We start from the raw sequence: 24387 nt of genomic DNA, 5'->3' as shown, positions 1-24387 counted from the left end.
AGAACCCGGGGCTTGATGAGCAGAGCACTGCAGGAATCCTCAATGCCTCCAGCAAAGGTGCTAAACAGCAGCATGGGCCACACCAGCATTGTCTGTAAATTCCCTTCTCTTCCTCACCCCTAACACACTTGTTGTGGAGCCATCAGTGGCTGTTGATGGTATTTAAGCGTGTGCTTAAAGTTAATAGATGTTTTGGGGCTGTCCAAAGTGAGGACAAATTAGGAACTTAAAGCAAATGATTTAGCTCAGTTTTACAGATTCTTTTCTAACTGTTGCCTTACGATTTACTTTCTTCTTCAATTTGGTGCCTACCAGCTTCATTTTCCTGCTGCTGCAGCTGAGACTGAGCTCCCTTATATCTGTCATAATCACCAGAGTCCCTCTCTGAAGTGCTGAAGTAGTAGATAATGTCTGTGTTTTTATTTGTAGGGTCAAGAGCAGCAATTCATAGCTCAGGGATCATCAGCACAGTGAGCCGACAGCAGAGTCAGTCCCGTTTCTGTTTTCTTACAGTCGCACAAGAGAAAATCAATGGTGTCAGGAACGTTGGGATAATTCTACTGTTACAATCAATACATGCTGATTAAACTAGTTGTGTCTGTTGGGTAAATTTGCTGCATCATAATTAGAATTATTAATTAAAAATAGGAAATCAATTGACACAAATTAAGCAAAAAAAAAGAAATTGGCTTTATTTCTTTGACACTGTCTCCAGAGGCCTCAATAACTGTGACAACAGGGACGTGACTGGGTGCCACTTGTCAGTTTGTTAATGCTGGCCTGAGTTTTAAAAATTGACTTATAAACCCCTGCGAATGCAGCTGCCAGGAAATCAGGCCTTAGAGGTTGGGATGTGCAAGGAGCAGCTCCTGGTTTTATTACAGCTAGTCATTATTCCCAGGCGACCCAAGAGCGAAAAGCCAGGGTTCTGTGTGTGTCACCAGGGAGGGGAAGTGGCCGGGGAACGGAAGTCTTCAGAAGCACGATGCGGCTATCCCCTTAGCACATTGTTATCTGTGTTCCCTTAACAAGGATAAACAAATTGATCATTTCTGTGGTGCCTGTAATGGGCTACTCATTGCTCGCTACTTCCTCTAATGTGCTGGTGACCTTCATTATTTTCAGGGACATATTATGTGGGACACTAAAGCGGGGAGTCCTTGGTAAGGACAGCAGGAGCACACATCTCCTTTCAGCTGTTTGTTTTTCTCCCTGTTTTTCTCTGGATTTTATGTAGGGTTTATTTTCTTTCTTTAAACCTATTCCCCTCAGCTTTCTTTCCTAACATACATTTCCCCTTTCCTCCCACTCTCAGTGATTTTCTTTTCTCTATCTAACACTTTCCATCCCATGTTTTCTCCTCCAGTTCTGCTTGCACACGGTCAGTAGAGGAGAGCAGCATCAAAGTGCAGGAATACTTTGGGTTTACATACTCCTGGGGTTTGCTCAGCCTGCAGCCACGTATTTTCTCTGAGCTTTCACACCTCAGAAAGACATGAAGGCAAAAAGAATGGCTGGTTAGGGAAGATATGTGACTGGTGGTGCTGTACTGTATAATGTACTTTAACTACTTAGTGGTGGTAAACTAGTTTACAGTTTTACCAAACTTGTGCTGATTTGGTTGCTAAAATGAGCTGGTCACTAATAAGATAAAATCTGGAATGCGGAAAAACTTCCTGGTGCATTGGTTGGGAAGAATCAGTCTTAACAAGCTAAGAATGAAGTGATCTAAGACAGCTGCCCTAAGTGGTCCTTAGCCAGGCCGTGCATGCCAACAGAAACCGTGTCTCTGCTTATTTCTGGGATATGTTGGGCATTTCTTTTTGGCTTCTGTAGATGCTGACTTAGGAATGGCAGACTTTTAGGACCAGCCATACCGGATGAATGGCTTTGAGCTTTGCTCAAAAATTTGTACACAGCAGTGAGATTTAGGAGCAGAGTGTGCGAGTATTCCCTGGAGAGAAGCTTTGCCATTGATTTCTGCCAGCAGGCTCTCCGGTGGTTCCTAATGTCACAGCATACTTTCGGAGTGTTGCACAATGGCTTTTCATTAGCCCACTGTGAATTGTAATGGACTTTATTTGTGTAAGCTCTGGCACCTTTGTTATTATATTTTTAATCTGCTTATTTTTCTCAGGAATACCTTTCCCTGTGTTAGCGTGCAGTAAGCAGCTGACAACCTGGGAAATCCATCTCAGTAAAAAATAATTCCCCCAGTCTTCACAAAATGCGAGATCAAAACCTAATAAAAACATTAACTGCTCCACTATGTCTAACTTATAATATTGAGGGTGGGAAAAAAGCCCTCAGCTATTTGATTATGATTGCTATAAATTAAAACAGGAGGTGTTTTCTTCTGTAGTGGAGTGGTGAAATGCTGAGAGGAAAACAGTATTAAGCATTCCTTGGTTCTGAAGTGAAACCACACTGCTCTGTAGATTTAACTGCTAGATCATTGTGAATTATCAAAGTATTATTGACAGATGTGCTAGTGAAAATAATTAATGTGATCAAATTCGTATAGCTTTTCTTGGTCTAAAACTGCTTTTTAAGGTGTTTACAGTAACGATATTTCATTGAAGTGTTCTTTCCAAGGCCAGTCAAAAGTAACAGCAAATAAAAATGTCTTTAGTTTAAATGCCAAGAGAGATTGAGTGCTTTGCACAAGAATCAGGAGGAGCCGAGTTGTTAGAAGCTCTAATTCCAAAGCCTTCCCGTTGTATCTCAGGCGGGCTGAGCAAGTAGGTTTTGACCTACTGACAATTGAGAACATATGGAGAACGTGGGGCTTTCAGATCTCTTTGAGCACATCTATTGAGTGCCTTAAAATTAAGCTGTAAAAACTCAGTCTCAATAAAGAACTTTACAGGACGTGTGTGAATAGTGTAAAATAAGGTGAATGTAGTCGAGCAGTCAGAGCCTGTGAGGAGGGATGCTGGAAGCTCTGCTTGGGGTGAGCTGTGCTCCAAATGGGATATATTGAAGATCTCCCACAGGAAAAACGCTATGATAATTGAGACTTAAGAAAACAGGGCCTTGGATTGACAGTTTCAAATCTTTACTGAAACTCAGCCTGCCAATATTTTGTGGGTGGCAGCTAGTCTGTCTGTTGCTGGAACAAGTCTGAAGATCATTTAGGTTATAAGGCTACATTTGGAAAACAAATGGTGTCTTTTGCTGTCATTTCAGTGGGCTGTGGATCAGGATTTTAATTAGTGTGTCTGCCTTCTGAGTCTTTGCTCTACTATTCGTTATGTCTATGGCATTGCTGTCAGCGTGGTAGCCCTATGTCACAACTGGGTCCTGTTGCCTTAAGTGAGATGTAAACAGTGGTTTGCCTGTAATTGGAGGGCAGGCAGAAATCCATTCCAAGGTTATCTTTCTAGGTGTAGCTATGATGAGCTACAATTACTAGTGTTTTCAGAAGCTTAGTAGATGGAATTAGGCAGTTTATGCATAAAATGTGCTTGTTGTTGCTTGGCAGTTAAGTGTGTTTTGATTTTAATAGAATTCAGAGTATTTGCATTATGAGATGAGAATTGTTTCAACAGTCCACAGGGTCTAAGAGGTAAACTGAAGTCTCTTGACAGGAGCAGGTAAAAGTAAAGCCTTGAAATCTGTGTTCACATCTAGCATGCTTTAGAAACTTTTACAAAAGAGTGTTATCACCCATCAGTTGTGGGTTGTAGGGCCCTGTATTTAAAAACGGACAGAAAGTAATAGCAGACTGCTATTAAGAAGTTGACTTTAGCCCTTTTATACAGGTCCTCTTGCAATTCCTAGGAGGAAGAGCAGAGAACAGCACATTGGTTTCGACAACTACCATGAGCGTTGGTGGCCGGAGGAACCATTGCAGGAAATTAAGAGATTTTATTAGGCAGTTGCTAAAAAAGTGTTCCTGTTACTTTCAACTCTGTTTAGCTGCTTATGGCTCATTGGCAAAGAGACTTCCCAGGGCCGACCGACCTGTTGGGTTAAAGAATCAGAGTCGGGAGATAGAGGCTGGCAGAAGCTGATTGAATTGCCATGTTTACTGCAGCTTCTCAACAACTTCCTTGCTTTGCTAGCAAATTGAAAAGGTTAAAAATGCAGAGTTTTCAAATTATGTGCACCTGTGTTCTCAAGTCTCAGTGGGAAGTCACCTCCTTAATCTGTTAAGTGCACAGACCCAATAATTTCCACTACCTTAATACCCATCTCCCAGTGCAATTTTCGGTGTGCCTTTCAAGAGTTGATAATTCTTGGGCTCATAACGTTGCTTTCAAGCCTTCCTTCTCTCAGATCTGCCTAGGATTGAGTGAAATGAGTCAACAGTAGAGAGGTTTTTTTTTAAGCTTTCTTCAAGATTTACACCAGCTCCCTGACAGAAAATGTTCAAATTCTTTTAGTTTGACAGAAATTAAGGATGTGCCAAATAGCGGAGTCTGCATATATGCAAGATATGGAACAATAAAGCTTTTAAACCTTGCTAGCTACGAGGCCTCTATAAGGCCATGTCCTTCTGGTACACTATGAACATAGTTCTTTTTACCTTTAACAATGTTGAATTGAAAAATCCTTGCAGAAGCTCCAGCGCTCTCTGTGTGTGCAGTTTTCTATGTGTACCTTTGCTGCCTTTTGGATCTCCTGCCTTGCTGAGCTTGTAATTCTGTCACCCAGGCAATTGATGGGGGAACAAAACTTAGCAGGTCCCAGCACAGTCTGTGGGAAATCTTGCAGCAAGTATTGTGTGACTTACCTTGGGTTTGGTTTTGTTAAAGCCTGAGTGAAGGAGGACACCAGAAGTGGTAATGGTGATGGAAGAAAATACAGAGAAACAAACTGTGGCCAAAGAATCCTTTATAGAGAGAACGGTGCAGCTGGGACCTGTAAAATCAGGAGAGAGAATCATATAAAGTAGAGCCTTTTTGTGGAATTGCTATATATCATTTGTGTAAACCAAAGACTTCAGGGTTTTCTTCAGTTTCTGTCTGTTTTTTTGATGCAAGCTGATGGGATTCACACAGAGGGGAAAGTCTTGGATCAGGAGGTGCCCCTTTTCTGTGCACTCCAGCCTGTGCCTTGTTTTGACTGAAGAAGTGATTACTGGTTTAGCCAGCTTTAATTCGAATTTTATTCTGCTGAATAAGCATTTATTAAGGTTGAGTCTGCTCTGCAGTCAGAGGGGTGATTGCTGCAGACAGCCCTGTTACTTTGACCCAGCCTTCCCAATTCCTGGCCCTACTGAAGCCAAGGGTAGCAAGAGCAGTTAAGCAAAGTTGTCAGCGTGGGTGTTGGGTGGGTCTTACCCAGCCCCTGCTAAAGATAACTTAGCTGAAGCTTCACTGCTGTAATGCCTGCCCGAGCTGGTCTGCAGCCAGCTCAGGTGGTCTGTGTGTGCCACAGTCACATTGCTCAGCACTGTGTAGATGTGGCCTGAGTGTCACTTGGTGTCACTGCCCGAGCTAGAATCAGCTGAAGGCAAACATCTGGAGATCAGAAGTAGTCTGGAGAGAGGCTTTGGACAAGGGCCTGTAGGGACAGGCCAAGGGGAATGGCTTTAACCTGCCAGAGGGGACACTGAGATGAGCTCTTAGGCAGAAGCTCTTCCCTGTGAGGGTGCTGAAGCACTGGCACAGGGTGCCCAGAGAAGCTGTGGCTGCCCCATCCCTGGCAGTGTTCAAGGGCAGGTTGGACACAGGGGCTTGGAGCAAGCTGCTCTAGTGGAAGGTGTCCCTGCCCGTGGCAGGGGTTGGAGCTGGATGAGCTTTAAGTTCCTTTCCAACCTAAACCATTCCATGATTCCTTGATGTCCATGGGGAGTTCCTTAAAGCCTCTTTGGTATGATGTCCATATAAATATGGGGAAGTGAGCGAACGAAATTACCTGACTGGGTTTAAACCACGACACAGGCGTTCGTGGCTGGGTAGCTTCCCCAGGATGTTCACATTTCACGTCCTGCACCAAACCACTTCAGTTTGTGTACCAGTGATGTTGCTCATACCAGTTTTACACTTTTTAAACACTATTATTGATGAGAAATGGAAAAATACTTTCTAAATTAATATCTGTACACATAAAGGAGCAATTTTTCATACGTTTAATTCAGCAGAGAATTATAAATGTAGTGAAGAAACACACTATAAAGTATTTATAGCATAAATTTAAACCTTAGAACTTGGAGCTGTTCTATCTCAGTGCTACAACTTATTTTCTGAGTAGCTTTGTAGTTCAGTGTAATTTGGCTCTTTCAGTTTCCCTTCTACAGAAGGTGATACAGTGTATTTTCTAACTCATCAGTGGACCATGAGTTTTAGTCAGTGTTTGTATGGGACTTTGATGATGACAGCAATTCTATTAGATGTGCAAAAAACCCTACACATTTTGATGTTACTGCACAATTTAGAACCTAAATGGTTGCATATTGTCGATTTTATTTTATTATACCAGCATACTTTGAATTTTAGTTAGCAATGTACTCTGAATAATTAATTATTCAACTAATAATTATCCATTCCAAATAAAACAACTTGATTACTAAACCTGATGAGGAAAATCCAGTCAGGAAAGAACCCTTTCAAAAACAACAACATTCTGCAGATATCCTTCAATATTTAAAGGGTGAACTATATTTAGTAAATTCTTCTGAAAGGTGGGGGGAAGTCAAATGGATGCTAATTTCCTGTGTCATCAGATTTGTGTATTTGTGTCAGCAGCATTCCTAAATCACCATCTACTACACAATCCCCATCTACACCAGCAGTATTCATCTACAAGGCAGTATGCACCCTTTGCCAGGGTGGCTCCTGTTTATCAGCAAGCATAGTGGTCTTCTTTGGGCTCATGTCTTTTTCTTCTCATCGATTATTTAATGCTTGATGTGTGCCTGCAGTGTTTGCTCTGCTCTGATACTCTGCAGTGAGCAGAGAACCTTGCTCAGTAAAGGAAACCCTGAAGTTGTGGCATCAATGTCGTTTTCCAGGTGGCACTAACTTAACCCGCAACAGCCAGCCTGTGTCATTATAGTCCACAGAAAGAAATTCCCTGGCTGCAAGGGGCACTGCAGTGTCTCCAAGGTGCTTGTCATGGTCAGTGAAGAGTTTTGATGGCAGTCTTCTGAAAACTTCTCTTTTTCTTTGTGGCTTTTGGAAATACAGCTCAGCTGCCACTGGGAGAATGTAGGGATCTGAACCTTACAGGAAACCTGGCATTTAAAAGCCTTGATGCACAGATGCTGTGCTCTCTTCCAGCAAGATCCTGCTTGCTTCCCTGCTGCCAGCCAGCCAGGAATTCACGTATGTCTGTTTTGCTTTTTCCTTTTCAGTGGCAGTTGTCACTAAGAAAGAGAGAAATTCAATTAATCCAGAGAGAAAGCTGTTTCACATAGGCAGTTCCTCGGACTGCTCAAAGTGAGACTGAACCTCCAAGCACCAAACTTGAGCTCCTGTGTACATTTTCCTGCTTTCTTTGAAGCTGACCCACAGATAACACTGGAGACACTAACACTTTGTTGGTAAACAATGAGGAAAAATCCTGAGGAGTGATGATTTACTGTTTTCTGCCTGCCTGAGGTTTGTCTGCTTGATACAGCAATCCACACTGGGTGAAGCTGTTCCGAAAGCACACGCTTCCATACGGTTGGGATTTTGTCAAAACATTTCAGTTCAGCAAACCCATAACTGCCTGTGAGGGTGAACAGCTTTGATCATCCTATTTTTCAAGATGTAAAGCAGTTTAAGGATTGTCTGTTTTTAACATCACAACAAAAAGTTTCATTTCCCGGTTTAGAGCAACTCTTGCTTTAGAAATTGGCATTAATTTGTGCTTCAGTGAACAGCATCTGAACATGTTCAGAAGTCAAAATAAAATATCAAGGTTTAGACATCTAATCTCAATAATTTATGAGACAAGACTTTATCTTCCTGCCTAGCTCTCCGAAATGAAGCCAGTCCTACTGCTACACAGAGGGAGCCATAGGGAGGCAGTGGCAGCATCTTCATTTCCTCTGCAGCACTCAGGGCTTGCTCATTTTGCTGCTGGCTGTGATGTGAGTATAAACTGCTGGATCAGGTTAGCAGACCTGTGGCTGCTTTGCTCTCCCAGCATCATCCTAAAGAAGAGGTGCAGAAGCGCTGCAGCAATGTTGCAGTATAAGGAGCTGCTTTAGGGACACTGGGATTTGACTGCAGAAAACTCTTCTGGTTCTGGCGTGTGTGTCTTCTACCATCCCCAACTCACTTAGAGCCATCCCTGCTTTGACTCATGGGATTTAAGTTACGCGGTATTTATCTACCTCTCTGATTACCTCTTTATTAACAGAACATCCCACACCTCAGTGCCTGAGTGACATGAAAAGAGGATGTAATATCCTAGTATTTCAGTATTTTCCCCTTTTCTTCCCCAGTAGCTTTGCACTTCCTATTTTCTGTTGGCAAATATAAGCAAGCTCTTGTAGAGACTGTGCTGAGTCTTATGATGTGGTTTCGATGACTGAATATTCTTGGCTTTACTGACTTACACAGGGCAAGACTGAAAAAAACCTGTTTCTTTTTATGTGCCTGAAAAGGACATTACTATTAATGGTTTATAAGAGGAAGACAGCAGTGTATTTAAGATATCTTGAAGACATTAGGTAACATTAAAGAGCCATGTGAAGATTCAAGTATGCCTAGAAGAAAAGAGAACAGCAAGTAGCTTGTGTGGATACCTGCACATCTCTTTTCTAAGCCTTTGAACTGTTTTAGGTATAAAAGACACCCCTATTTCAAAGGCCACCAGGACTTCTGGTGCTCTAATTCTTTCTCAAAGACCTCAAGTAACAGAATTCACAGTAGAGAAGGCGAGATTTTTTCCTACATTCAGTTATTGGGGCAGAACATCCTTTAAGCTGGTATTATTTCCCTGAAAAGCAGTGCACAGGTAGTCAACTTTAGGACAGGATTGTGGTGAGGGGCAAGAAGCAGTTCCCTTTACTCTACAGCTACATTGTTGAAAATAAAAGGAAGTACCACAATCCACAGTGTTTACTTTGGTTTTCCATATTAATGCAATAAAATAAATTGCTTTATTGATCACCTTAGAAATGACTGATGAGTCAGTCCTGTGTGTTAGGTTACTCATGAGGGATGTGCTGATATGTCCCCCTGAAGGTGAATCTTTATGGAGTAATTGGAAGCTGGCTAGCTAACTGTAGCATTTCTTCCATATGCTTATCTTCATAGTACCACTTTACTCACTGATCAGCCAGTCTTTTCACTCATGTCAATTTGCATGCTGACCTACAGCCAAAGGTGAAGGGACACATCCCTGCGTGTGAATGAGAATGAGAAGGAGCCTGCTCTCCAGCACTCGCTATTTCACTGACAAGAAGCTGTTCTTCTTTAAGCACTGCTTTAACTGCAAATAAAGGTATATTGCATATCTGGCAAAACATCAGCAGGGTGACCTTCCGATGCTCAGTTTATGTGCTGTGAAAAATAAAGAGCTGAGCGCATCTCCCGGAGAGCTTTGCCAAAAGGGGTTGATCCCACTTGATTCTACACAGTTAACACCACTCTGCAGTCACAGAAGGTGGAAAGGTCACTTCAGTGGGGAAATAAGATTGCTTTCAGCATGGTGGATTCCTCAGGTGACAGGCAATGTTCTCCTGCCCTGTTGCAGGGGGCTTGTTGGGGATGTGACTGAAGGTCATTCAGTGTGGCCTAACCTACTCTAGTCTGGCCCTGTGGGTCTGCTCTCAACTGGATCAGGGTTGGCAGGCGTTAACTGAAAAGAGAATAAAGGAATTTAATTCAAATATACAATTCAGTTATGTATATTACATAACTGAAAAGGTTTTATTCCTTGTCCCACAGCCCTGACTTGCTAAGCACTCAGCTAAAGACCATACACTATTTAGAATAGCAAGTAGCTCTAAGTAGATATTGCACATAGCTTTTTATAAGCCTTTGAACTCTTTCCCACCAGGCACAGGTGTTGTATCCACAGCTCCTAATCCTCAGTGAAAAGGCCTCAAGTTCTTCATCGTTTTCTTTGAACCACCTTGGAGCAATGCTGCTGCCACTCTTGAGCCCCCCTGGCAGCCTCTCCAACACTTGTTTGTTGAAGGGTGCTTGATTCCTTCCTCTATACCCATCCTGCAGTATTTTAGGGATACCCACACATCTTTCTACCTCTTCTTGGAGGCAAAACTCACAGTACTTGTGTGCAGACATGCTACAGAAAGATTTAATGAGATAGTCAATGAAAACATCTAAGTCCATTATAGATGTTGAGAGAGATAGAGAGAATGTCTTACCCAGCTGGAAATCAGAATTTCTAAGTAAGTTACTTGCAGATCTTATTATTGCAGTTCTGTCCTAGACAATAATAATGAAGTATTGATGCAAGTTTTGCCAGAGCAAAGACTGCTGGGTTTCGTACAGAGGAAAGATCATATCTTCATTTAGTTTTATTAGACTCTTGATACTCTGCCCATGTATTTTTTAATTCACCACAGTAAAACTCTAATTAAAGAACAGACTTTGCCTGCCATTAATATGACACTGGGAAAACATTTTAAAGAATGCAGCATCTTCTCTAAACACATTCTACCAAGACAATGCTCGTGTTGCATAGAATGTTGTTGCTGCCTTATGAAGTATTTCATGGTTTTAAACTCCTTGTAACATCGAGATTGTCAGTAGAGTTAAAGGCTCATTAAACCAAAGAGTAATTTCTACAAAAAGAAATAGGAAATATTCTCAGGGCTTTTTTGTGTTCTAATTTTCACTTCTTTTGAAGTCTCTGTCAAAATAGCTCATGATGGAATTCTGAAAATGCAACACTTTGATATCTGTCAGGAGTAGAAGTTGTTCCTCCCATTTTGCTGCTTCCAAAATATATGGAGTTCATTACAGGATTTGACGAGGCTGACATCCAAATACCCAACTTTTCTTTGAATTACAGTGATTTTGTTTTCACTTTCCCAAAATAGAAGTGTACAGCTATAGGTAACTGTTCTAAGCATCCTACAGAATACTGTAGGAATGTTCTTTAAACAAGGATTACTTTGGAAAGAAAATGTTTCCTCAGAGGATACTAAATAAAGTGAAGTGCTGTGATTGAATTAGGTACCACATGTTGGAAAGTCAATGACTAATGTGATCATCATTTGAGATTAAATCAGGGCCTGAATCAGCCACATGTTTCTTATCTGATTCAGACAATGAACTTCAGAGAGAATCAGTACAATCTTTCTTGAAGGATGAAAAGCTGTTCTGCTGTCTTTAAGAAGAAAGAAACACAAAACAAACACAAAATTAGATTCATTTCCTCCTGTGAACAATAATCTACCCATTTACAGAAAAATTGGCTGATGTTCCCTTCCCATCTTTTCCTTTCTGTCTGATGAAGACTGATCCATAAACTTGGAAAACGAGATTGATCGCAGGTTCTGCCAGCCTCAGGTTAACCTCAGGTTTTTGCCACTTGGTTGGGTCATTTTACAACTGCATATTTACACGTGCAGAAGCCAAGCCTGAAATGGGTGTGAAAGAAGAAGATTTGCCAAAGGTTCCTTTAAATCATGGATTCATTGAAAATCCCCATCAGCCAGAGAGGATCCAGAGTCCTTAGGCTTGGAAAATCAAACCCCATGTTTAGGAACCTCAAGGCTGCAAAGCTACAAGCTCAGAAGGCAGAAAATGCCAGGGCATGTAAATGGTAGCCTGTGCTCACGTAATTAAAGAGAATATCGTAATTCACTGGCTCAAGTGCTGAATTACTGCTGTTCTTCCAGCCTTTAATCTGACATTTTCTTCTTTTTGTGACACCAGCTTCATGTCAGATGCCTTATTTATATGTGTTAGTCCCTGGTTGGTTTGTTGTTCCTTGAAAAGAAAAAAAAGCATATGAAAAATCCTTTCAAGGGTGTCATCAGGCTGATATACAGACCATTCATTGACATGGACTAGAACAAACCTCTGACATGAGGGTAATGGCCTAAGAGAAGAAGGCTGTCACCATCTCTGTGGACCACTTACTACATGGAGATTAAACAGCCAGTGCCGCATGGCATCTACTAGGAACAATTGTAAGAGAAGTCCTGCTAAGCCTCTGAAACCTTTAATTGCTGATTGCTTTCAATAGAGACGAACTCTTTGAGGAATGGAGGTAATGAATTACCCAGAGGTGGTACTGAGTGTCTTCAAATTACATTCTTTATGGTTCAATCAAGTACAGGTAGGTTTTCCCAGGGGACACTTGAGCACACCCCTGGGTGTGGGACAGTGCTCAGCTAGATTTCAAGCTATTGCTCTGTACATGGAAGGTGTCCCAGCTTGTCAGTGAAAAAGATATAAAAATGTACTTTAACAAGCAAAAACTACTGCTCCAGGTTACTGATTTAAGCTGAAATTCCCTTACCTCTATTCCTCAAACCAACAGGGTGAGTGAGCCTGAAGCTAAAACTGGAGACAGTAAATTCTGCATAACAGAGAACCTGTCAGGGACCAGACAAAGCTTCTTACAGAGGAAAATGAACAATCATAGAACCATCGAATAGTTTGGGTTGCAAGGGACCTTTAAAGGTCACTAGTCCAACCTCCCTGCAATGAGCAGGGACATGTCCATCCAGACCAGGCTGCTCAGAGGCCTGTCCAGCCTGACCTTGGATGTTTCCAGTGCTGCCAACTAAATGCCTGTGACACAGTTCAGGTAATCTAAATTATATTTGGAGCAGGGTTATTTATTAAAATCCATTGGTAACTTGGTTGCCCCCAAGAAAGTATTTATTTACAGAAATCCAACCTATTCATTGCCTTGACAGTTATAGGACCTCTCTTGTTTTTAAGACCTGAGTAAGACATGCTGTCTCATGGTGAATTGTCAGTGTCTTGATACGGTTATGAAGAAGAAAATCAGCTCATTCTGAAATCACAGAATTAGAATGTTGGTCTCTAAGCATTTGTAAGAACATCTTTGAAGGGTATTTCTGACAATGTAGGTACTTTTGAGGACAGCATCGTTCATAAATAGGGGTTAGAAGTTCCAAGGGTAAAGAGTCTTGTGAGATAAATGGGATTTTTTTTTTTGTTAGAATTGAGCAGATCAGGGAGTGATTTTTCAGTACCTTGGCCCATGCTTTTACAAGTGTATTGGTATTGCCTGCAGTGCCAGGACTTGAGGGACACGGCACTGCTCAGAGCCAAACACCAAGTGATGTGAACTGTTGTTGTAAGGGGATTCCCTCTTCAGGGACCTTGTTTCACACCCATTTCTGGCTTGGCTCCTGTTTCCAAAGGTGTTGAGCTGTGCCAGAATGAGTCATGTTTGTACAGTGAGTAGACATCAGCTCAACACAGGGATTGTAATTCTCGGACTAAGTGCAGGGAATAAAAAGCTAACTGATTGCTTCATTCTTTTATTCACTACATGCATGTGCTTTAGCTTTTGCTGTTTCTTTGCCTGCTTTGCATGAGCTGGGCCAACCATTTAAAAGCCAGCCGGATTCCAAAACTGAATTAGATCAAAAATAACCCCACACAGGGTTTGGGCAGCCTTTCACCTCAATTGATATTCATACAATTATTCTACAGTACAGTTATATTAAGGGGGGAAAGTAGTCCTGATTTCAAAATAAATTCAAAATAACCAGTGTTACACCGTGTCCTCCCAGATTTAGTAAGTTCGCTCTTTTATCCCTTTGCATTTTTGAAGGTTAATGTCTCTTTTAAACATTTCAAACTGAATCTGGAAGCATTCCAGAGTATTGGTCATTGACAAATTATTAGCAGATTTGCCAAAAGTTCCTTTAAATCATGGAGTCATTGACAATCCCCATCAGCCAAAGAGGATCCAGAGTTCTTCGGCTGGGAAAATCAACTGCTCAGTGTTTTTCAGCTGTGCCTTTTGTACGTGAGTGTGCTGCTGACTTTGCATGCCCAGAACACAGCAATAAAAACGGACACAAACTGGCTTATGCTAACTAGAACGACATAATCATGGACCCTAAGACCACGGAGTCTGGTGCTGCTGTGACAGAAGATGCTATCTTTATATTTAGTGTGTCTGCACAGGGGTGGAAAAGCACTGGAAGAGTACTTCTGACCCTGTCTTGTTGGGATAAGTCGCTTGATAAATGTCATCTCTTCCTTTGGAGAGCTTTTATTTACCTGCTAAATGTTCAGACTTGTGTGTTTGCCCTGTTGCTGGCCATCTTGTGCTGCTGCACTCAGTACTGGGCAGCTCTGTTGACCCAGAGCACAGCACACTGACCATTCCTAGAGGGTAAAACAGCCCTTTGGGAGTGAAGCAGCACTTCCAGTGTGTCTTCCTTGAGCATTCCACAGGACAGAACTGGTAACGGGATGTCATGCATGACTAGTGTTGGATATGCAGAGCTGGCTGCAATTAGCCCTCACTGAGGCTTCCAAGTTAGGGGTAGGGATGCAGAGAGGAAGAAAAACTGTCCCGTTTTGAGCAAGCTTTCCATGAGGGATGACTCTTTCACCCGTCAGACTACTGTATGCAGACAACTGCAATTATGCTGAGGCACCCAGCATTGTTCTTTACAGTTATGTTCATTTTTATTGGTGGCAATTGATCTCCAGTCATATTTTTGAAGGAGAAAAAGTGAGGAAGTTAGCATGTTTGCCAGGGAATGTTCACACGTGACCTGAAATATGGCAGCTCCCTTTAATGTAACATCTCCCAGGGGAGCGCTGGCTATTTCAGACTCATCTCTCATGGTATTGACATCCATGCAGTCTGAAGGGAACATTTGTACCTCCCTGACATCACCACTCTCAGGTTGCTTTTCTTATTGATGGTATAGTTAAAGTCTCTGTATCATTTTGACATTTTTAATGGCATATGCATTTACAGTGTAGCACTTGTGTAAGCTTTAATCAGCTTTCTGTTCACATGGTGTTGCTGTTATTATTTATCTCCATTATAGTAACACACAGGGACTATGAAAAAGAGCAGGACCAGGCTGTGCTAGGCCTGGGTTGTATTTTAGAATGGCCTCTCTGCAGCCACAGAAGGGATTCCAATGATCCTGAAGTGCAGAAGTGCAGCAGTTTCCATGGCTCTGAGGCTGCTTTGCCCTGTGTCTCAGAAACAGGAATCACTGTAACACACCAGCTAGGATTTACCACTCTGATGTGTATAGAAAAAGTATGTCTTGGTTGCTGAAGTCTTTGTTTTCTCCTGTTTGTTAGTTTTCTAACAGGAACTACCAGACCCTCGTCCCACAGCTAGTTACACACTTCAGTAGTCTCACACACAAGGGGTCCTGTTGAGCTCAGTGGAATTACTTGTTTGAGAAGTACTTGGATTTAGCTTATCATCAACTCTGTATCTGCCTACCTCTATAAAGGTTCAGAGGCTACCACAGTGCAGATGTATGAGTTATCTCAATATAAATAGCTTGAAATCACATAGGTAAAGAATTTACTTGCAGCTCCACAGACTGTCACTGCAACATGGGACTTAAAGGAAAGCAGGAAAAGAAAGCGAACAGGAACTGGTAAACTTTGAGCAACAAAGATCTTATTTTCCTGCGAGATTGCTGCAGTGTAAAATCAGGTGAGGCTGATATTTCAGTATCACAGATTTTACACTAACACGTTGCCAATGAATTATACTCAATACCCCTTGCAATTAAACGGCAGTGGATGAATTAATACTGCATGAAATGAATAGGGTTTGAACTGATAGCTGAAAGCAGAAAACCTTTACCATCTGAGGGAAAGACTTTAGAAGAGACCAACTTGTCAGTGTGTATATAGGATCCTGTCCCTAGAGGCACAATGGGATGCTCACCTTGGTTACACACACACACTATATTCACCTTTGTTAGATACACACACCATATTCACCTTGGTTAGACACACACCATGATTCTAGTTTCAAACCATTTAGAGAACTGTAGTCAAAACCTGCTACTAGTTTTAGGAACATAAAAAGAAGCCTAACAAGTGCAAAGGCTGCATCGGGCATTGTAAATGAGACCTGGTACAAGCCCCATCTTTTTGTAATTCTGTATTTTCAGTTTCTTCCATGAGCATTCAGATGTACTTTAATCCTCATTTTTATGTCCTCTCTTTAGTAAATCCCCATGAAATTCACATTCTGAGTAGCTATCTGGTATGTGAAGCTCTTTTATTTCATAGACAGTTAAAACATTCTGGCTAGCTACTTTGGTCTAAACATACTGAATGTTGCAATGTGTGTTCACTGATGTCTTGTACTTAGAAGCCTGTGGAAGAATCTATCTAACTGCCAGCTGGTTTTCTGGTCACAGCAGGCTTCTTTTATTATCCAGATTCAGTTTTTTATGATCTTAAAACCAATTAGAGGAATTTCTCTTCTTTCCTTCAGCATTTTGCTCTTCCCTTTGGCTAGATTGTGGGGTGAAATTTGGTACAGGGAGAAAACAAGCATGTGACCAAATATATATATATAGTAAATAAGTGTTCAAATGAGACTGACTTACATAAAAAGAGCTGTGTTTAGGGCAGACACTGTAAATGTGAAATAAGATGCTTGAGCTGATGATGGGAAATGGTTTTCCCTTCCTATAAAAGGGTTTCTCACTCCTTCACATTCTTGCAAAGTGAAGAACACAAACAGAGCAGACAAATCTGATGGGTGGAGCGCTCACCTGAGGCATAGAAAATCAGGGATGTAATTCACATGTTCTAGTGAGTGTTATTTATTCCTATTAAGCAAATTAATTGCATTTGGAATTATATTAGCCCACAGTCTGGCAGTCAGGTCTCGAAGCGAGGTGTGATGAGGTAGGAACCAAGTCCCTGAAGCGGGCAGGGTTAAGTTTGATTCCCACATTCCACTTCCCCATGCAAAGGGCTGTGGTTCAGATGTGTACCCTTTGTGGAGGTGCAGAACTGCATCCCTTGGTGTTCAAGTTCTGCAGAAAACAAATCAGTGTTTCTGGAACAGAAATTGCTGGGGAACTCCATCAGCTCCAGCAGATTTACTCCCTGCCCCAGAAGGCTTACAGAGCCTTAGCAAGTGTCTATATGAAATAAAGATGGATCATCTCTTTCCACAGATTCTCAGTAATAATTTAAGACTTATAAAGAGCGAGATTTTGTTTGTTCGGCTCCCAGTGGTGTCAGTGCAGAACTATCATCACTGTTTACAGCTGTGGGAAAGAGGAGGCAAAGCAATAAAACATCTTGTGTGAGGCAGAACCAGGATTAGGCACAGGGGTACGCTGCGTGTTCTGCTTTCTGCAGGACATGAAACCATCTCTGCATCCTGTAAGACCCTGCAGATCCTTTTGGAGACCCTGTAACTGTCTTCTTATGGGTTTATTTTGGCCTTTAACACTTGCTCAAGAAACAGAAGTTTGTAAACTGGCAATCAGCAGTGCAAATTGAATGAAGTCTCTCTTCCTTTGCTGTTGAACATCCTCTCAGGGACCAGTAGCAACCTGCTTCTCAAGAAGGACAAAAATACTGCCAAAATTAACTGATACAGTCACTCTGTGTGGGTTTATAGCCATGGACTGTAGAAGGAGAGACTATGAAATTTCTAGGGCAAGAGCATCAGCATTAAGTCGGTTTTACATTTACCTTGCGAAGTTTGGAAGCAGAGATCCAGGCCTTCAAAGCAGCCAGTGTCATCTGGGGATTAGCGCTCTTGTTGGCAAATAGAGTTTGTGAAGACACTCAGGCCCTGCACGGCGGTGGATTTTATGTTAGCAGAAGAATTGTTGGTATAATCAAAACCAGCTGTACCTGGACAATGATCTGTAGCTGGGTCTTCAGCAGGAATTTTGCCAGCAACTGTGTTCTGATGAGAATGATGATTTTCTTCACCCTTGACATAGCTGTATTGAAAAGCTACTGAGTGGTGGGTAGGTGACCATTTTGGCAAATCATAGAATCCTAGAATGGTTTGTGTTGGAAGGCTCCTTAAAGCATCCAGTCCCAGCCCCCTGCCACAGGCAGGGACACCTTCCACTGGAGCAGCTTGCTCCAAGCCCCTGCGTCCAGCCTGGCCTTGAACACTGCCAGGGATGGGGCAGCCACAGCTTCTCTGGGCAGCCTGTGCCAGTGCCTCAGCACCCTCACAGAGATGAACTTCTTCCTAAAATCCCATCTCAATCTCCCTTCTGTCAGTTTAAAGTCATGTAAGTTTACTGAGAAAAGCTTAACCTCTGGGTGCTTGCTTTGAGCTGTTTGTTCAGTATGTGTACATCTTAAAGGGGGTTTTTGCAGGTGCCACTTGCTGTTTTTATAGCAAGCCAGGACCAGACTGCTTCTATATTGCTGACTTCCCTCTCTTATGCTGCCTGTGGTCCACACACAAGGAGGAGGGATCAGGCAGGATTGTCATGTGGAGGGTACCCACTGTGCTTTGGTTGTTTCCATTGGGAACCTCTACCCCATGTCACTGGCTGTAGGGTTTGGGGTCCTTCTGTATCACTAGTACATATTGTTTTACGTACATGCTACTGTTGTATGTACTAGTGTAATGCTAGTATAGTGCTAACTGTATCAGCACAGAAATTACCTGACATCTACACTCCACACCTTCACCCTAAGCCTGGTCAGCCTCAGGAAATCCTGTCTCCAGTGTTATTTTCTTCCTTACCATCTCCTTACTCCAAGAAAAAAACCCTAAACCCCCAAAAACATCACCAAAGAAATTCTTCTTTTGATTACCGTATTTATTATCTTATGGGAACAAGTGCAAAGAAACAGTATTTGATGACATTATTCAATCTACAAGATTTGAGTGGCCATACTGCCTGCCATTAATTACGCTGCAGTCAGGATGTGATACTCTGCATCTGATTCCACTATAAATTCATTCCTTTCAGCTATCTAAGAGCACTAAGAAACAGGATATTAAAAGATTTAGTTCCTGATCCAATAAGGGTGTTAAACAAAGTCCTCAAATTTAGATGTAATACAAGTGCAGGGGGGTAACTGGGGAAAGCTCCTGGTGTGAACAGAGCCTCTGCCTGCTTCCCAAGCTGAGCACAGGGGGCTGGGATGAGGTGCTTGTGATGCACTTTCCTAATCACCCTGTAAATGACTCTGTGTTTTCCAGGTTGTGACAGCGACCACTGGGGACCCCACTGCAGCAACCGTTGCCAGTGTCAGAATGAGGCCCTGTGCAACCCCATCACCGGGGCCTGTGTGTGTGCAGACGGGTACCGAGGCTGGCGCTGTGAGGAGCTCTGTGACCCTGGCACCTATGGCAAAGGCTGCCAGCTGGAGTGCCAGTGCCACAACGGAGCCACCTGCGACCACAGGACCGGAGAATGTCACTGTGCTCCCGGGTACACCGGGGTATTGTAAGTTCAGTGATGGGTGGATTTTACTCTGCATCATTAAACCCTGCTTTAACCACTTTTAACACAACGGCAAAATTCACACAGTCTGTGTATTGTACACTTCCTTTCCTAGAAATCGGATAACAGAATTTGAGACTAAATCAGTCTCTTTTTTTGCTGCTTATTATACCCATCTGCATTATAAAATAAAATGTAGTGCTAAAGTGGATTTAAAAATCCATTATATCTTCCAGCTTGTACAACAGTTGTACCTGCTCGTAATTCAGTATGTGAATACAATCCAAATTACAGTTATGTTTTTATAAGCAATTGGACATTCTAGTCATTAGCAGTCCAATGCAGTATCAAATGGGACTTACCATCCCCAGTTTATTTGACTTTCAATCTAACTGAGGAAGCGCTGCTGCTAACTATATCAGCTTACTATCTAGGGGGTAAATTTTAAGCATAGTGAGCAGGGATTTAGCAGTGTGACTCCTATTAACTTTAACAAGAATCATGTAGCTGAGTCCCCATCCACCACACTGAAGGTTTACCAGTAGGACTCACAAAATCTGCATATTAATTTTAGGACAGCAAGCAATAGTTCCTCGTTTCACATTGCTCACAGGGTAACATCACTTCTCATTAGAGAGCTTTCAGTAGTTTCAGAAGTAATTATGCTTTTCAAAATTATTTAAGGGGAAAAGAGAATTCAGTTTAGAATTTGGCTGGAGATCTGTTACAGGTGACTTCATACTTCTGCAGTCTAATATTATTTGTTGACCTGCATAAAGGGGAATGTAAAAGATAAAGATAATATTAACCCTCATAAATTAGTGATAGACCTCTTGAATATTTTATTTAGTACCTGATTTTCTCATAGGGTTATGACCTCAGCCCTGGAAGCTCTCACTGCTAAAGTCTCTGCTGACTATTACAGTGGTCCCATTGGCATTAGTATGCCAGTTCTCAGCAGTAAGTACTTGCAGGGCCAATCCCTGACATGTATGAACATCTTCATCAGAGGATAGTCAGTTAGGGGAAGAACCTGCTGCACTTCCAGAATCTGGGGTTACAGGAAGAAGTAATACTGGAAAGCACCAATGCGCAAATATAGGAGACACTAGTTTTTGCAGGGATTAACCTTACATTGGCCTCCCATGAATACTGAGAGAGACCAAATGAGCTTAAATAGCCTTTAAATGATGCTGAGTTCTTGCCAGTCCATTTTAAACTGCAAATGTTAACATTTAGGAGTGACTAAATGTATTTAGTAGTGACTAAATGTATTTAGTAGTGACTAAATGATTAACATTACATAGTCACTACTAAATATTAACACAGTAGTGACTATGTAATGTTTATGTGCATAAACATTACACACATGTGTCAGCCTTACAGTGCCCTGAATCCGTGGCACATAAATAAATCCCGCTGAAATAGAAGAAATCTTGGGTAATTTGTAATGCCAGCTGAGGCTTGCTGAGGTTTCATAATGTACATAAGGACTCCCATGATGACTTGTGTTGGGGATGTTCCTCATTTACTGTGTTCTCTGAGTTCTTTTCAGTGATCTCTTTCTTCTTTGCTCCTTCTCCCTCCACAAAGCTGTGAAGAACGCTGTCCCCCAGGCAGCCACGGAGCTCAGTGTGAGTTGCGCTGCCCATGCCAGAATGGAGGAGTCTGCCACCACATCACTGGAGAGTGCTCCTGTCCTCCTGGATGGACGGTGTGTACTTTGTTCATACTCATTTAGAGGTAGGAATAGGAAGTTAGCTGTTCAGTGTCTCAGGAGAAGCCTTCTCTATGTGCTTGTGATGTGTATTTCTTACAAGGCTCTAACAGTTCTGGAGCTGGGACCACCTTTGTTACACGTGCACAGCGCTGACATAGACAGGCCACCACTCTAAGTAGCTACTATCACGGTATTAAAACAAACAGGAAGCCCTTGGCATGTGGTTGGAACTAGGTGAGCCAGCCCAAACCATTATGTGATTCTATGATGATTCTACTCATTACATTTCTACGTAGGAGAATGTGTCTCTGAATTACAGTTCCTTGGATATTCCCTGCGGCCTTAGACACTGTCGAAGGCACTGTCCCATTTCCCCTTCAGGAAAGAGGGAAAAGCAAAGGGGAATTCAGTGGCTTGGGCAGTTGTGAAAGCAGCACTATGCACAGCACCAGAGACTGCTTCAGTGTCCTGTCCTTACTCAGGCATAATTCCCATTGATTGCAATAGATTTGCTTGCATCAGGCATTGTACTGGAGAGAGCAAATTGCCCTAACCTTTAATCCCTTGTGTCAAGAAAGCAAGGCCAAACATTTTAAAAGTCCTCAACTTTATCAATAATGTAATAATTAACTCTCTTGGGGGTTGCCAAGTCTCACAGGCCCACACACACCATTTAGCTGTACTAAATTTCCTGGCATTTTTCCTGTATCTGACAATTAGTCTCTTGGCAATCTTGCTGGTTTTTAATGCATACAAATGCTGTGACTTTGTATTTTAATATGTGGAAGACCCTGAAGATCATCATACAGCCGTGGCTTCTGATGTGGCCTTGCATCTGTAGAAACATTTAAGAACAGAGAGAGATGTTCATATTCTTTTAGTAGATTAGTAGAGCAAATGCTGCCTCCATTTGATGACAAAGCTGCTTTCAGCTTAAAAGTACCAACCATAAGATTCTGGTGGCTGTCAGGCAGCAACATCCGAGAGGAAGATTGCTGCCCATAATTTCTGATGAAAGCTGTGCATGGAAAATCTCTTCCTAACTGGAGAGTTGGAGTCTCTAACTTGGCCAGTCATGGCAAAGATGGTGGTGATGCTATTCCATTTCAAGTGACAAAGTAGGCATAGCTTCTAAGTAAGAGGGTTGTACCTTACCCTCCACTGGCATTCAGCAGAGACAAAGCAAAGATTCTTTCCGAAAGAGTACTGGAGCTAAAGCACAAAGGAAGCAATTCAGCTATTTCTGAGGGCTGATCAGTCCATTCTGGCACTACTGCTACAAGTGATCAATAAAGTGATTAACATAAAAATATGTTTTATGAGGGTGAGCGCCTCACCTGAGGGTGCTCGAGGCCAGGTTGGACACAGGGGCTTGGAGCAAGCTGTTCTAGTGGAAGGTGTCCCTGCCCATGGCAGGGGATTGAAACTGGATGAGTTTTAAGGTCCCTTCAACCCCAAACCAGTCTGGGATTCAATGATTCTGATGCCAGTATTTCTCAGGATCTGAGTTGGTTTGCTGTACTCTTCCTTATCCATATTTTATCCGGAGTTTTCTCTATTTTTGCAAAGTTAAAAGTCACTAAAGAGGTGAGAAGTCAGAAGAGAGCAGGAAGTTTTTAGGGGTCCTTTAGGATGCAGCATAGACCCTGAAGAAGAGCTGCAGCACTGGGGCTGCACAGCACCTATGGTCGTGTATTCCTGCACATTTCTGCCCTGTTCCTTATAGCCTGGAGTTTTTAGAGGCCCAGAGAGACATTCCTGAAAAGTGTGTTGTTGGCTGCTCTGTCCCCAGAGAAACCCCAGAGTTAACAATTGATGTTTGAAACAAGCATAACTTAAAACTGAAGAGAGAGATCAAGTATTCCGAGGAAAGAAACTGAAATTATAAGTAAAAGCACTCAGCTTGTAAATGTTGAGATTTTAACTATAAAGGGTCCCTCCGGGGTTTTAATGAAAAGCTGGTAATCCAGTACACACAGAGAAAGAAAATACTTTCTTCATGCTATATTTTTAACTCTTGGTGGTGGGAATGGTTTGGGAAGTGAGACATGAGTGGGCTGTAAATGAGCAAGCGAGATGGGTTTGCTAGACAGAATTCATTTTATTTCACACCGCGGATAGTCTTGCTTTGACATCAGGAATTTTACTTGCTGATTTTGAGGCTTGAGACTGCACGGATGTGTTGAATATACCACCACGTTGGAAGGAAAGAATTCTCCCTGGATTTATACTTGGATTTTATTGCTGCTGGGTGAGCTGCAACTTTTATCCTTTCCTAGGATAGGTTTATTAACAGCAGTTCAGCTCCCTCAGGGGCTTGGCTGCCTGTGGGACTTGCAAGGGGAGGCAGTAAGTTGAATAGGAGGAAGTTCTGGGTTCTCGGGTTCTTCCTTGGGTCTGTCATCTTCAAAGCCTGGTTCTTTTATGACTTGTAATACTTCTTTCCTCCTGCTTCCTCCCAGCCAGTGCAGCCTCTCCCAGAAGCACAACAAGTTATAGGAGCTGTGTCCTGTGAGGATTTTACTGTCCCATGTTTTTTCCACCAAGAGGATTTTGGCTCCCAGCAGATGTTGTTGAACCAGTCAACAAAATGTGCCTTCCAGCCCACTACAGTGTTGGGCTTTTTCCACTTCTGTGTCTTTGTGGCTGTGGGAGTTGGCGGGTGGTTGCTTTAGGGCCTCATTAACAATTTACAGGTTTAATTCTATACATCTTTCTCATTTGCAGTATTAAATTCTCCAAGCACTCTCAGGAACTAGGGAGAAAAGTTAAATTTAGCATTTACGATGCTTCTCAGAAGCACTTTTGAAGGAGTCTCTGCCTGCTCAGGAAAGCTACAATCTTCCCTTACATGACAGAACATTAGTCACTGGCAACACACCCTGTCTGGGTCCCAGATCCCATCCTCAAGGCTCTGCATCATGGTGCCATGTTAATACAACGCATTCTGCCAATCACTTCTTCCTCATTGCCTCTGGGCTTTAGGAAGCAACTGTAATTTGTATTTTTTGTCTATTCTTCCTTTCATTGTGGATTTTAAACATGGGATTGAGAGAAAATGGAGCAGAAAAAAATCTTTTCTCTGCTACAAAATGGTAATAATACAGGAAATAATGTCAAAAACAGAAGCTGATGAGATCAGGGCTTTAAAAAAGGTGCTGATGGGGTGAACTTTACTGATTAGATGTATAAGCAGCAGGAAACGTTGGTCTGACATTTGATTCTCCAGAGAGGGATGGTTTGGATTCCTTTAGTACATACTAATGCAAAAAGTATGCCTAAAGATGCTCACAGCTCTGGGGGGATGCATCACAGAGTATTGCTTTCTCATCATTTTTTGATAGAAATCCTGTTGCTTTTGCGACGTGCAGAG

At 42.2% G+C, this 24387-nt stretch overlaps 1 protein-coding gene across 11 annotated transcripts in view; it reads left to right on the top strand.

Moving 5' to 3' along the window:
- Positions 1–24387, top strand: part of MEGF11 (multiple EGF like domains 11) — a 268163-nt gene that overhangs the window by 149532 nt on the left and 94244 nt on the right. For 10 of the 11 annotated variants that reach the window (XM_062601762.1, XM_062601760.1, XM_062601766.1 and 7 more), the window contains 2 exons: positions 19051–19297; positions 20888–21008. In XM_062601762.1, the coding sequence (XP_062457746.1) occupies positions 19051–19297; positions 20888–21008 (368 nt within the window). Of the gene's footprint in view, positions 1–11648; positions 11683–19050; positions 19298–20887; positions 21009–24387 lie in introns of those variants that run through there. The other variant, XM_062601767.1, reaches the window with a different exon arrangement.

Source organism: Pezoporus occidentalis, unplaced genomic scaffold (genome assembly GCF_034315485.1).
Source record: "Pezoporus occidentalis ecotype Australia unplaced genomic scaffold, CSIRO_AGI_Poc_V1 ctg72, whole genome shotgun sequence".
NCBI classification, from domain to species: Eukaryota; Metazoa; Chordata; class Aves; order Psittaciformes; family Psittacidae; genus Pezoporus; species Pezoporus occidentalis.
This window is presented reverse-complemented; position numbering and strand designations above follow the sequence as displayed.